The sequence below is a fragment of the Emys orbicularis genome, chromosome 7, assembly GCF_028017835.1.
Source record: "Emys orbicularis isolate rEmyOrb1 chromosome 7, rEmyOrb1.hap1, whole genome shotgun sequence".
Lineage (NCBI taxonomy): Eukaryota > Metazoa > Chordata > Testudines > Emydidae > Emys > Emys orbicularis.
Window position 1 is genome coordinate 84,481,535 of NC_088689.1, and position 12,978 is coordinate 84,494,512.

General features: G+C 39.8%; 1 protein-coding gene across 1 annotated transcript in view; it reads right to left on the reverse strand.

Annotated features, from left to right (window-relative positions):
- The window catches only part of DOCK3 (dedicator of cytokinesis 3), a 611,447-nt gene that overhangs the window by 159,632 nt on the left and 438,837 nt on the right, over positions 1-12,978 (reverse strand). The window contains exon 14 of the mRNA XM_065408097.1: positions 4,868-4,992. Coding sequence (XP_065264169.1) covers positions 4,868-4,992 — 125 coding nt within the window. The remainder of the gene's footprint in view (positions 1-4,867; positions 4,993-12,978) is intronic.

Genomic DNA, 12,978 nt, shown 5'->3' on the forward strand with positions numbered 1-12,978 from the left:
TTGGAGGCTTCCCATCAAAGATGGTGGAGGAAAATACTGAATATTTCATGGAAAGACAAAATTACAAATATAAGAGTAAGGGAGCTGAGAGAGCAGGACATGTTATAAAATATAATCAAAGAAAGACGGGTCAGCTGCCTGGGATATATATACCATATGGAAGATGAGACATGCTAAGCAAGTATTGAAATGGGTATCTGAGAAAGGAAAGAGAAAGCGAGGAAGGTCAAGGAAGAATTGACAGAAAACAGTGCCAGAGGACACTGAATGATCTGGCATCAGCTGGGATGAAGTACCACAACAACTAGTGAGTGACCATAATCAGTGGAGGAATTGGACTTTCCAATTTGTCAGCAGTTCAGGAGGAACTAAGATTAAAGGTGAGGTTTCTCTCTTTCTACATGTCCCCTCACCCATACAGCAGATTTCTGTATATGATGTGGCAAGGCACCTTTTTTGCCACGTCAGCCTCAGCATTTCTCTCTGTGGCGGCAGAGGCAGGGCTGGAGTAAGTCAGTCCTACTCTGGAAGTTTTTAAGTTCTTAACTTTGGTTTATTTACAATATTTACAAGGTCAGGCTCAGGGTAGGCTAGAGTAGTTCTCTTAAGCAAGAGAACCCTATATAGAAAAGAACCCCATCTCCTTGATCCCTGACTAGAGTATTAACTTATTATGCTGGTTTCTGGTTACTAGCCCTTCCCCAAAACAGATGTAAATTCAATGTTTCCTGTGTAAGGAGGAGACCAGCCTTCTCACCTAGGAGAACCCTTTTCTTCCTGCTGCCCCTAACCCCGCTGCAGCTTGTTTCTTCTCCCTCCTCCCACTCTCTCACTGGAGGAGGGGTTTTTAAAGGTCACCAGCAGCCCCTTAATTGGACTCACGTGTCTCTAATTAACCTGAGGTAACGTCTTTTCAGTTCATAGGCAAAAGGGCCTTCACCATTCTAGGAATGATACACATGTCTTCCACCACTCTTTTATAGCTGTGAGGTTTGACTTTGTCACAATGATCAATAATTTTGTTAATAAGTGCTTATTGTTATATCACATGCTTCTATATATAGTAGAAAAACAGAGTTTATTTGTAAGGTGCCAGTTCCTGAAGCATTCAAAGTATAGGAATTCATATTAACTAATAACAATTCCATCTCACCTACTTTTCCCTCCACTACAATAAAATGGCCTCTGTATCCTGTTTCTCAAAAGAGACTTAACACTGAAGTGCCCATATATCAAAATCATTGTCACTCAATCTACTTAACACATCAATTCTTGCTTGTAATTTCGTACGAAATTAGGTGGATCTCTTGTAAGAAAATTATTTGTGATCCTGGCTTCTCCGAGGAGGACCCAATGCTCTTTTATTTACTTGGATTTGAAATTAAATGATATATTTTTAAAATCAGTCACTTATAAAAAAAAAATCTACCTAACAATCTATATGTGTCTCTAACCTCTCAAATCTGTGATATCTGAACCTTTGTCCTAGTTCCTTACATGACCTCACTATCATCCAACAAAGGAAATACTCTAAAAGGTTTCATTAAGAAAAAGAGAAACTTTAATCATAACTATTATTGAACACATCAATAATAATAAATGTGCCAAATCTATAAAATTAGTTAACATGTAATGTTGGCATGCATAGCTGAACCATGGGCCATACATTGATTCTAAGTAAGATGAACTGAATATATTCCCAGCTCTCTGAGCATCCTCATTTCAACAGGATGGGCCATTTCAATATCAACCCATATTTTTGTTATTATTTATATTACAGTAGCACCTAGAGGCTACAACTGAGATTGGGGCCTCATTGTACTAGGTACTGTACAAACAGATACCATAGCAAAAGACGGTCCTTGCCCAAAAGAACTTACAATCCAAACAGATGAATTCAAGTGGACACACCCTCAAAATGGAGAAATTGTGTGCTCAATGCACGAAGAAGCTCATGAGTTTTTAAACTTCAGACCAAATATTTAATTGAAACATAGAAGGCCAGATTCTCAACTCGTATCAGTCAACACAGCTTGACTGAAAACAATGGAGATATTTCAATTTACACCAGCTGAGGATCTGACCCAAAATTCAAAAGAATGTTATACAGCATTTCAAATGTTCAAAGAGTTGTCCAAAAAGGAACTGATTAACAACAACTGAGGATTCCTAAATAGGAAACACTGTGGAATATGGACTAAGGGATCTGACATACCTAATAACAAGTAAGCAAAATATCCAGCCTAGTGCAATAATAGCCCCCAAGAGAAAGCAGAACTCTGCTCCCGTTAATCTGAATATCTGTATAGTTTATAACTTCAGAATAGCAGCATGAAACATGTCAAATTTAACATCTATTGAACTGAATTTAGACCACTTCAAAAATGCCAATCGCCAATATGCAGAAATAATCACTACCACATAACAGAAACACACTATACGGAATTCAATTTGGAGACTAATCCTGTCTCATCTCTTTGTTCACTGTGGAGTTTTCTGCTTGATGTAAAAATTTTGCCAATTCATCTGCCAAAATAAAAGCAAATGAGACCAGCCATCTGGGATTACTGTTAATTTAGTGGGGTAACTTATCATTGCACATTAATATCCTTGTCCTTGTAGAAGACAGTTGACCTATTAAGTGTATACTGGTGTTGTAAATCTATAGAAAAACCCAGAAAAACAGAAAACGTCAGCTCCTCAAACATTAGATTTCCCGTTTGTGTCAGCCTCCAAAATGCTGTAAAAATTAGATAAAGAAAGTTTGCATTCAAGGTCTTCCTCTTAATTTAGGTGAAGATCTATGAGAATGATGAGATCTATCACTTTTAATAGTCTCATTTCTGTAATAGATTTTAAGATGTCTAGGCATCCATTTGCCAAAAACCTACATGGGTTTATTACCCTAGGTGTTTTCAGTATGACACTAAATTAATATTTTTTTATCTTTTATTTTCAGAATCATTCTGCTTTTGTTTCAAACTATTGGCAAAATTTCAAGGTATTTTACTTTACACTTAATACATATGGTCTAGTTAATCTTCATTTTGGGCATTTAGAGCAAGTGGGCTTTTAATTGTATACTTGTGACATCCCTGCCATTTCCCATCAGGAGTGAGGCAGATATCACTCAAGGTCAGATAGGATTTTGATATTAAACAGAAGGAGAGGCTGCTGCTGCAAAGACACTGTCAGCCAGAGAACTTCAGATGCAATAATTCAACATAATAGGAAAGAAAATGCAAAAGAATGCATTAAAGATTAATAATTTTTTATTGTAAACATTAATAGTAAGGAGTTTCTGGAAGAGCTGCTTGATCCAATATCTTCAGTGTTTATATTTGTTTTCCCAGAAGGATCACCTGAGTTCCTTGAGGCTGCTTACGCAGTGGGATGCAGACATTTTCTCCTCCAAGTTTTTTTTGTTTAATTATAGGGTGAATTTAATAACTTTTAGTGCTTAATGGAGAGGAGAGACTGATAGCAATTCTCTATTCCAAGCATACAGTAATTGACAGAACTGCGCAAGTTCCTCTCACACAGTCAAAGCACCACAATTCCAATTCGAAATATATTTTGCTGTTCCTGGTCTATGGCCTATTCTGAACAAAGATTGCTGGTTGTGATAAGGGGTGCTAAATTACAAAGCAGTGTGAGGAAATTTCCATTAAAATTAGACTGAAATTAGACTAAAACCACCAAACTTGTTGACTTGGGACATAATTCATATTTGAATACAATGCCTTCTACAGACTTCAGTGGGACAACACAATAATTTTAAGGACATCTCAATCTCTCCCTAAAAGCCCAATTCTGTCATCCTTACTCATATTTTTGTATGCACTGTTGTTGTAGCTGTGTTGGTCCCAGATATCAGAGAGACAAGGTGGGTGAGGTAATATCTTTTATTGGAGCAACATCTGGTTGGTGAGAGAGAGAAGCTTTTGAGCTTACACAGAGCTCTTCTATAGGTCTGGGAAACTCACTCAGAGTGTCACAGCTAAATACAAGGTGGAACAGATTGTTTAGCATAAGCAGCTAACACACATTTCAAGGGACCATTCAAGATGAAATGGTCCGTTAACACCCCTCCAGTCAAAAGGAGGAAAGGAAAGGGGGGGTTGTTAGTGGGTAATAGATTATTTTAATAAACCAAAAATCCAGTGTCTCTATTCAGTCAGATATAGAGCGACCTATTCAGTCCTCATCCTCAAAGGAAACTTGCACAACACTTTCAAAAGACAAGCCTGGGAGCTTAACTTCATAACTTTTGCTAGACACTAAAAATTGTGAGCTTGCCCAATAAACCCTGCAGCAGTGGGTCCTTCCCCTGGTGCTGGGCCTGGCTCCCCATTCTGAGCATTGTGATTTGGTGCACAGGGTTACAGTGCTATTCACATTTGGCCCAGCCACCCCTCCATCATTAACAGAGGGGCAGCTGGGCCAAACCTGAGCAGTGCTGTGATCCCACACACCAGAGCACAATGCATTCACTCAAATTTAGTCAGCCACACCCTTCTCCCCTCCCATCACTGGCATGGAATTCTTGAGTTTTGATCCACTATGAGTGAAAATTTTAACAAAATTAGCTTTTCACTTACTGTTAATGTTTTATCCAAGTCCCCAAATTCAGAGGTTTACCATTATTTCCCCACTAGCAGAATTGCCCTAAATTAATTCAAACCTGGTAGTTGAATCTCTTTATCATACATAGAAGTAAATAAAGAACCCAAAAGGCCCAAAAAGTTGAAGGAAATCATTTTATTCAAAACTTTCCAGGGTATTAGAGAAGGCAAGAGAAGATGTACATGGAACAAGAAGGTTGATATTGATGTAACTCAGTATGGAAACAAACTTATTTGCTTACCTTCAGGATCTCTCCATCTGCATAAAGAACATACATGGTCACTTCAATGTTCTTCTGAACACTCTTCCCGCCTCTCTCAAAATCCCCCTTCTCTAGTGTCAGGTACAAGTCATTACGTATATCACCTAAATGAGAGAGAGGAGTCACATGTTTAAACACCACATCAAAGATATGGTGCCTCTATGGAGGCAACTGACTGACTTTGTTCTTCAAGATTTTGACTGGAGCCCAACTCATTCCAAGCAACAAGTTAATAAAAGAAAAGAATATTTGACCAACAATGCATTAAATCGGAGGGTTGTTAGTAACGTTTGTATTAAATCTGAATTCAGAATCAGTAATTGCATTATTATGGGGGGAATGAAGGGAATGGGAAAATAACCTCACATTCTTTTGCTGAGTCATCTGATTTGGAATGATCCGGGTAAGTTTAACCAGTGGTCAATAACACCTGATTAACTGTCTCTAGTATGCTTTAAAAATTATGATATTTTGTAGCAATTAACAGAAAATTAAATTCAAGCAATTCTTTTCACAACAAAACTAATGTTTATTATTACTGTAACAAAAGCAAAAGCTGTTCTTTGTTTTGGAGATCTGTTTGTAATTCAAACCTCTGCTGAGGTGGAGTGGGTGAGAATTAATACATTTCTTTCTGCTGGATTCCTGGCTAGCTTGCAGACTCCATGCAGGAGTGCTAGGGAGAGAGCACTAGAAATGCCTGCCAATTTTTCATCACCTTGTTTTCAAGTGCTTTCAGAGCAGATGATTATATCCAGAAATACAGATGCTAGGGTATTGGGGGTAACAATCTGTCAACCCCTTGTTGCTTTGAATTTGACAGCTTCTAGTCTACTTTTCTAGTATTTACTGCTGTTGTGGGAAAATCAGCTTTCAAATCTAATGCAGTCAACTCTAAAGTGTTTATGTTCTGTAACAAAAGGAGACTAGAGAGCACCCATTTTTCTTTAGGTTTTTCATTTATTTATTTTTAACTGTCACTGGCTTCTAAAGATACACTTGTTCATCTGTGTTGGTTTTCCACATAGCATACTGAAGGATAGCTCATGCTAACACAGTGTGAAAAATGTGTAAGGTTAAAAAAAAAAAAAATCAAACCCTTTCAGGCAAATATTGTGTTAAGCAGCCCAAAGAAACTAAATAATGAAGTAATGGAATGGCTATCCAGCAATGCAGAGCCTGTTTGGAAGCATGGTTTTTTCCACTTCAGTACTTGGAGAAGCTGATGCATTTAAATTGTTTATTAACCAGAAGCGCAAAGAAAGAGGCAGTGAGGGAAATCCTGTATCTGTCGTAAATGTACTGTCTTTCTTGTAGTCTACACCCAAACTGAAATGTTCCTTAACCCCCCCTTCCTAAATCCACTGTATGGATCAACACTACAAGCTTTCAGCCTTGTCTTTATCTCACTTTTTGCTGGTGACAGGTATAAGTCTTTAGCACTTAATATTAGATACAGAGCTATATTATTTTGCCAAGACTTCTGTTAGGCGTTATTTATGAACGGGAATCTATATGTAGGCCCTCCTCCTTATCCATTATCCCCACTCCCACTGTGTAGCCCCATGAAGTTTGCAGCTTGAAGCATCTCACAATTAGAGATCCGAAAATGCCAAGGCTAATTAATGGGGGGAGTGGTGGGGGGGAGGGCGGAATTTTCATATGGAAACTGACAACAGAGGTTTCTGAAGACCCTCAAGCATTTTACCTAGCTTTTCTTACTAATGTTTAGTGGTCAAACTTAACACCTAGCAATGATGGGAAAGCGATAATGCATTTCTAATCAGCCTCATTGCTGAAAATGCAGACTGAGCCATTTATGCACTTGCTATGGGACTATTAAAGAAATGTAACAGTCTGTTGATATGAAAGAGAAAAGTAGGGCAGAGTTGGTTATTTGCTTTGAAATTGCTCCTGGTCAGTCCTTAGTGAAAACTGCACCCATTTTCCTCAAAACACTTCATATGGTGAGAGGAATTAATTTACATCTATAAACTAACTTTCTGGAAATACATTTTACTAATTGGTGTCAAGTATCAGGGGGTAGCCGTGATAGTCTGTATCTACAAAAACAAGCATTCGTAAAACTACAATACTCACCTGGGGAAGTGAGGAAACAGATTGACAGAGCAAGACGGGTACCCAGAAATCACCTACTACAGGACAGGCCCAACAAGGACAATAACAGAACACCACTGGCCATCACATACAGCCCCCAGCTAAAACCTCTCCAACACATTATCCACAATCTACAACCTATCCTGGAAAATGATCCCTCACTCTCACAGACCTTGGGAGGCAGGCCAGTCCTCGCTTACAGACAACCCCCCAACCTGAAGCAAATACTCACCAGCAACTACACACCACACCACAGAAACACCAACCCAGGAACCAATCCCTGTAGCAAAGCTCGTTGCCTACTCTGTCCCCATATCTACTCTGGCGACACCATCAGAGGACCCAACCACATCAGCCACACCATCAAGGGCTCATTCACCTGCACATCCACTAATGTTATATATGCCATCATGTGCCAGCAATGCCCCTCTGCCATGTACATTGGCCAAACCGGACAGTCCCTCCGCAAAAGAATAAATGGACACAAATCGGACATCAGGAATGGTAACATACATAAGCCAGTAAGTGAACACTTCAATCTCCCTGGTCATTCCATTACAGATTTAAAAGTCACTATCATTGAACAAAAAAACTTCAGAAACAGACTTCAAAGAGAAACAGCAGAACTAAAATTCATTTGCAAATTTAACACCATTAATCTGGGCTTGAATAGGGACTGGGAGTGGCTGGCTCATTACAGAAGCAGCTTTGCCTCTCCTGGAATTGACACCTCCTCATCTATTATTGGGAGTGGACTACATCCACCCTGATTGAATTGGCCCTGTCAACACTGGTTCTCCACTTGCGAAGTAACTCCCTGCTCTCCATGTGTCAGTATATAATGCCTGCATCTGTAACTTTCACTCTAGGCATCTGAAGAAGTGAGGTTTTTACCCACGAAAGCTTATGCCCAAATACATCTGTTAGTCTTTAAGGTGCCACCAGACTCCTTGTTGATTTTACTAATTATAATTGGGTATTTTGGAGTCTCTTGCTGGTGACCCCATCTTGCTGAAGACTGACTCTACAAATACAGAGTTCTAGTGACAGATTGCAAATCAGTCCCTAGCCTGGTTTAATAACAATATTTGATATTTACATAGCATCTTACATTCCAAGATGCTTTACATAGGTATATATAAAGGAAATCCATAAGATACAGACAGCTTAGATACCGTGATTGACATCACAATGAAAAATAATGAGGGGAGAAGGCATTTTAGTCAAACACACTGGTGCAACTGCATTTACAAAAAAATGGCTTGGGGTCTGTAATGTTAATGCAGAGCAAATAGGACCTTTTAAAAAATAAGGTGTTTCCCACAGCAAAGGGTACAAGAGCAAATTTATGTACTTTGGCACAGAGAAGGGGTGAGTTAACTTGATCAGGTATTGAACCTATGATTGCAGAGAGTCTAGTTGTTCCAAAATCAGAAGTTTAAACTGCTGAATTAAGTTCTTCACTTTAACGATGAAAATAATTTTACTGTCTTGAAAATATTCCTTAAATATTACATTGGTTTACCACCTCTGCCATTGGCCCCCATGAGTTGGGGTCACATTTCCCTGAGATGGTAGCTGTCATCAGGAAGTTTCTAAGCACAGAGGCACTAAGATCTTGCTTACACTACACAGTTTTGTTGACAAAAGTCAGGTTTCGTTGACAAAACAGCAGAGGTGTACACACTGCAATGCTCCATCTGCCGACAAAATTCTCCTGCTTTGCCGATAAAATAAAACCTCCTCGATGAGAGGTGGAGAGATTTTTGTGGCTAAGTTATATCAACAAAGTGTTAGTGTAGACACTGCGCTTGGTTATGTCGCTGTAAATGGCCTCCAGAAGATATCCCACAATGTCCATCCTGACCGCTCCGTCAGCAATTCGAACTCTGCTGCCCTTCACTCAGGTACACAGGCATCCACCCCTCCCCCTTTAAATGCCCGGGGAGAGGTAGGCATACCAGAAGGCAAGGGAGACAAACCGTCGCTCTGGTGCTGTGCCAAAGACTTGCCGCTTCTATAAGGAGCTGGATGCCATCCTTGGCAGCAATCCTACCTCCACCACCAAGAGCCCCATGGATACTTTGGTGGGGCTGGAGGCAATGGACAGTGAACTCAATGGCAAGAACAAAGTCGTGGATGAGGAGGTCGAGATGGAGGATGATGTGCAGCACACGGCAGGGTCATCTGATGGCACAGTGAGTCAGGACCCCTTTTCCATTCCGGAGGGGTCTAGCCAGTCCAAGCAGTCCATCTCTGGTGCGCATGATACAGGACAGGAGAGCTCTGGTAAGTGATCTTCTTGAGTTGATGCTGCTTGGTTATATGAGGTAGAGCTGTCCTTTGCTCTGTATATTCTAGAAATGAGTAAAGGGATAGAAATGTACAAGACTAGCTGTGTTTGAATGTGCTATACATTCCCCTGTGCAGCTAAGCAGCGTGGTGGAACAGTGTGCTAATGCACACCGAGATTTCACGGGAATCCTCCAGAGATATCTTCAGGAAACTTTTGTGTAGGTACTCGCCAATCCTCTGCTGAAGGTTCCTTGGAAGAGCTGCTTTGTTCCTTCCCCCATTGTATGAAACTTTCCCGCACCAACTGGCAATCACTTGTGCAGGGACCAAAGCAGCACACAGGTGAGCAGCATAGGGACCCAGTCTGAAGCCGCATGCGTGCAAGAGATGCACCCTTGCTTACCCTCAGGAATGAAATATTGGCTTTGATAACCCACCTGTGGAAAATGGTGGCAGAATTTACAATATTGTCCTTAGTCGCCTGCACCAATCCCCTTAAAAAACCACCTAGACCCTTTGCCCCATCCTGAACACCCAACCCCCACCTGGGCCGAATTCACCATGTTTAGGGTGTTCGCCAAGATGTGTGCTTGCCAAGGGACAGTGAGAAAGTGATTCGTATGTTAAAATAAATAACAATAAATAAATTGCCTAGGGAGGTTGTGGAATCTCCATCTCTGGAGATATTTAAGAGTAGGTTAGATAAATGTCTATCAGGGATGGTCTAGACAGTATTTGGTCCTGCCATGCGGGCAGGGGACTGGACTCGATGACCTCTCGAGGTCCCTTCCAGTCCTAGAATCTATGAATCTATGAATCTATGAAAAGAGATGTATTTTACTGTAATGATTCAATGCTGTGTGTGAACTAACAATCATGCTTCCTTGTATTTTTTCTTGTGCTCCTGTAGATGTGGCCTTCAGGGGAACCTCCTTCACACAGGCAAAGCGCCACCGCCAGATAAGGAAGCGACCAAGGCGGAGCAAGGAGGACATGTTCCGAGAGGTGCCCCAATCCGCAGAAGCCGAAAAAAGAGAATGCAGGGAGTGGCGAGAGACCGTGAGGAAAAAATTTAAAATAGAAAGGCAGGACAGAAAGGAGAGCAAGGAGCGCATTTGTAAAGGGCCAGGAGCAGATGATAAAAGTGATGGAGGAGCAAACAGAGATAGTAAAGTCCCTAATCATGCTCCAGGCAGAACACATGCATGCTCTCCCCGCCGCCCCGCAGCGCAGCCAATACAGACCTGCTTTCCATGTTGTCCCCAAATTCCTCCCACACATTCCTTGCAACTTCCCAGAACATCTCGGGGCTGTGTTAACGCAATTGTGCAGAGTCATTAATTGCATCCTGTTATGAAGGACTGTGACTCTTGGCAATGTGTGTGAAAGAGTGGCTCCCTGAAGCAGCAATAACTGATATTTCTCTATTCATGGTTTTGGGAGAAGAACAGGGTGGCTTGGAAGCATGGATTGTTTAGGACTTCATATCTTTGTAAGGAGAATACTGCAGATTAGAAAATGGGATTAGTTGTAGCCTCATACCTTTAAGGCAGGAATAATACTTCTATAAGATTCATTTTGGGTGGCTGTCTAGGTTGAAATGAAATATGTAATGGCAATTCTCAATAGCATAGCATGAGTGTCTCTGCTTATGTTACTTCTCTCAACAAAATTGGGTCTAATTTCCAAAGCTAGGTATTAGTTGTTACTGAGCATATAAAGTTTATAGAATTCACCTAGCCATTTTCTGCAATTTATTTTTCAGTGAAATGCCTTGAAAATGCTTTTGAGTGTGAAAAATGCTACATAAAACCAAATTATATTCTTCTGTATTTTATCAGAAAAATATACCCAATGGCTCCTTCCTCCCTCCACTGGAGTTTTTTCCCCTCTCTGTTTATGAAGCCTCGGGTTCAGAAAACAAATCCTGATCAAGCTATAAACCTAGTAAGCTTTGGCAACTTCACTTATATGAAAATGAAAGCCTCTATCTTCTAACCTAAAAATGCCATGAAAAGCTGCTATAACTATATATTGGTTTTGTATTTGTATATGTATCAGAAATTGAAAAATGTACTGCAGAACGTTTGAAAATCGCTAATGCTCATCCTTTGTTTTAACGGCTTTAAGCTGAAAATATCTTTAAAAATATGAACTACTCTAGTTTAGTGACTACTTAGTAGCTGGCATCTATTAGAGTAAGGAGGAGATTTTTGCTAAAGGGATTTTCATGTTCTCTGTTGAAAGGGTTTACCATGATGTTCTGGCCACAAAGTAATCATACCTTATAGTAACAGTCTGCATTTATGTAGCACTTTTCATTAGAGGATCTAAAAAATTTTTAAGTACACTTACAACGACCTTTTGAGGAAAGGAATGATTATTATCCCTATTTTATATATGGGAAAAATGAAGTAAAGAGGTTACATGACTTGTTCAAGGTCATAGAATAAGCTAGAGACAGAAGAGTAAATAAAACCTTGAAGTCTTGACTCTCAACATCAGTTTACAGAGTGGCCAGCTTTCTCCAGCTTTGCAGCCTTCTGAAATGGACTTAATACATCAATGTCCATTTGGGGGGAAAAAGCAGCTCAGTTCAGTTGGTATTTGTACCTTAGATGCACCCAGCATTCTGAATAATTGAGGAATATTTCAGTAAAAAGGAGTATTTACCCAGGGAGTCTTTACAGGATTTTTTAAAGTAAAAGTCCAGTCTCTCATGGCCTGCAAAGCCAGGCAATCAAGGACTATCTGTATATTAAAAACCTAACATGTGTGTCTGTTTATACCCAACTGTTGAAATGCCCTATTTATGTAGAGCCCGATCCTCTGAGCTACTGAGCCCCCTCTACATCATCTTAAGTCACTGGGGCTCAGCAACAGGAAGTGATAGCATTTTACAGGATTGGGCCCCTATATGCTATAAAAGAATGCCTGGTGCTCATGGAGAGACAGTGGGGTAGAATGGGCAATCAAAATATATTTGTTTTTCTGGTTCTGAAACAAACAAAACAAAACAAACAAACAAGAAACAATCAACCCAGACCACACACCACATGTAAAAATTAGGGTTCCGATCCTCAGCTGGTATAAATCAGCACATCTCAGTTTTGATCTTAGGCAGCCTGATTTTGCCACTCTTACATTGAGTAGTAACTTCATCCATGAATAGTCCAATTGAAATAAATAGAGCTACATAGTATGGTAATTTTCCAAATACGTAAGGATGACAGAATCAGGGCCATGGTTAGCAGTATGATCATAAATTGTATATCTTTTGAGCCTCACTAGATTTTTCTTGTAAGAAATCACAATTAACTATAATCCGTATGATGTATAGGAACTCTTAAGCAAACGTTTCTCTTATACTATATCATGCTATATCTGATTTATAACTACTCTCTTGTTCTTCCAATCACCACTGAAAACCTGTTAAGGGTCTACTGGGCCTGATTTGCATTTACACTAAGGATGCTTTTCACTGTTTTGGCAGTGAAAGAATCCTTAAAGTTGGTGTAAATATAATTTGTCATACTGTAAATGAGTATCAGGTCTATTCTTTCCTAAAAATGTGCATGAGACTATATTAATGTTAATAGGAATAATGTGAAAGTAGAAAGGGGACACACAACATCTATTATTATTTGTTCTTTGTATTAAAGTATCATTATTGGGAT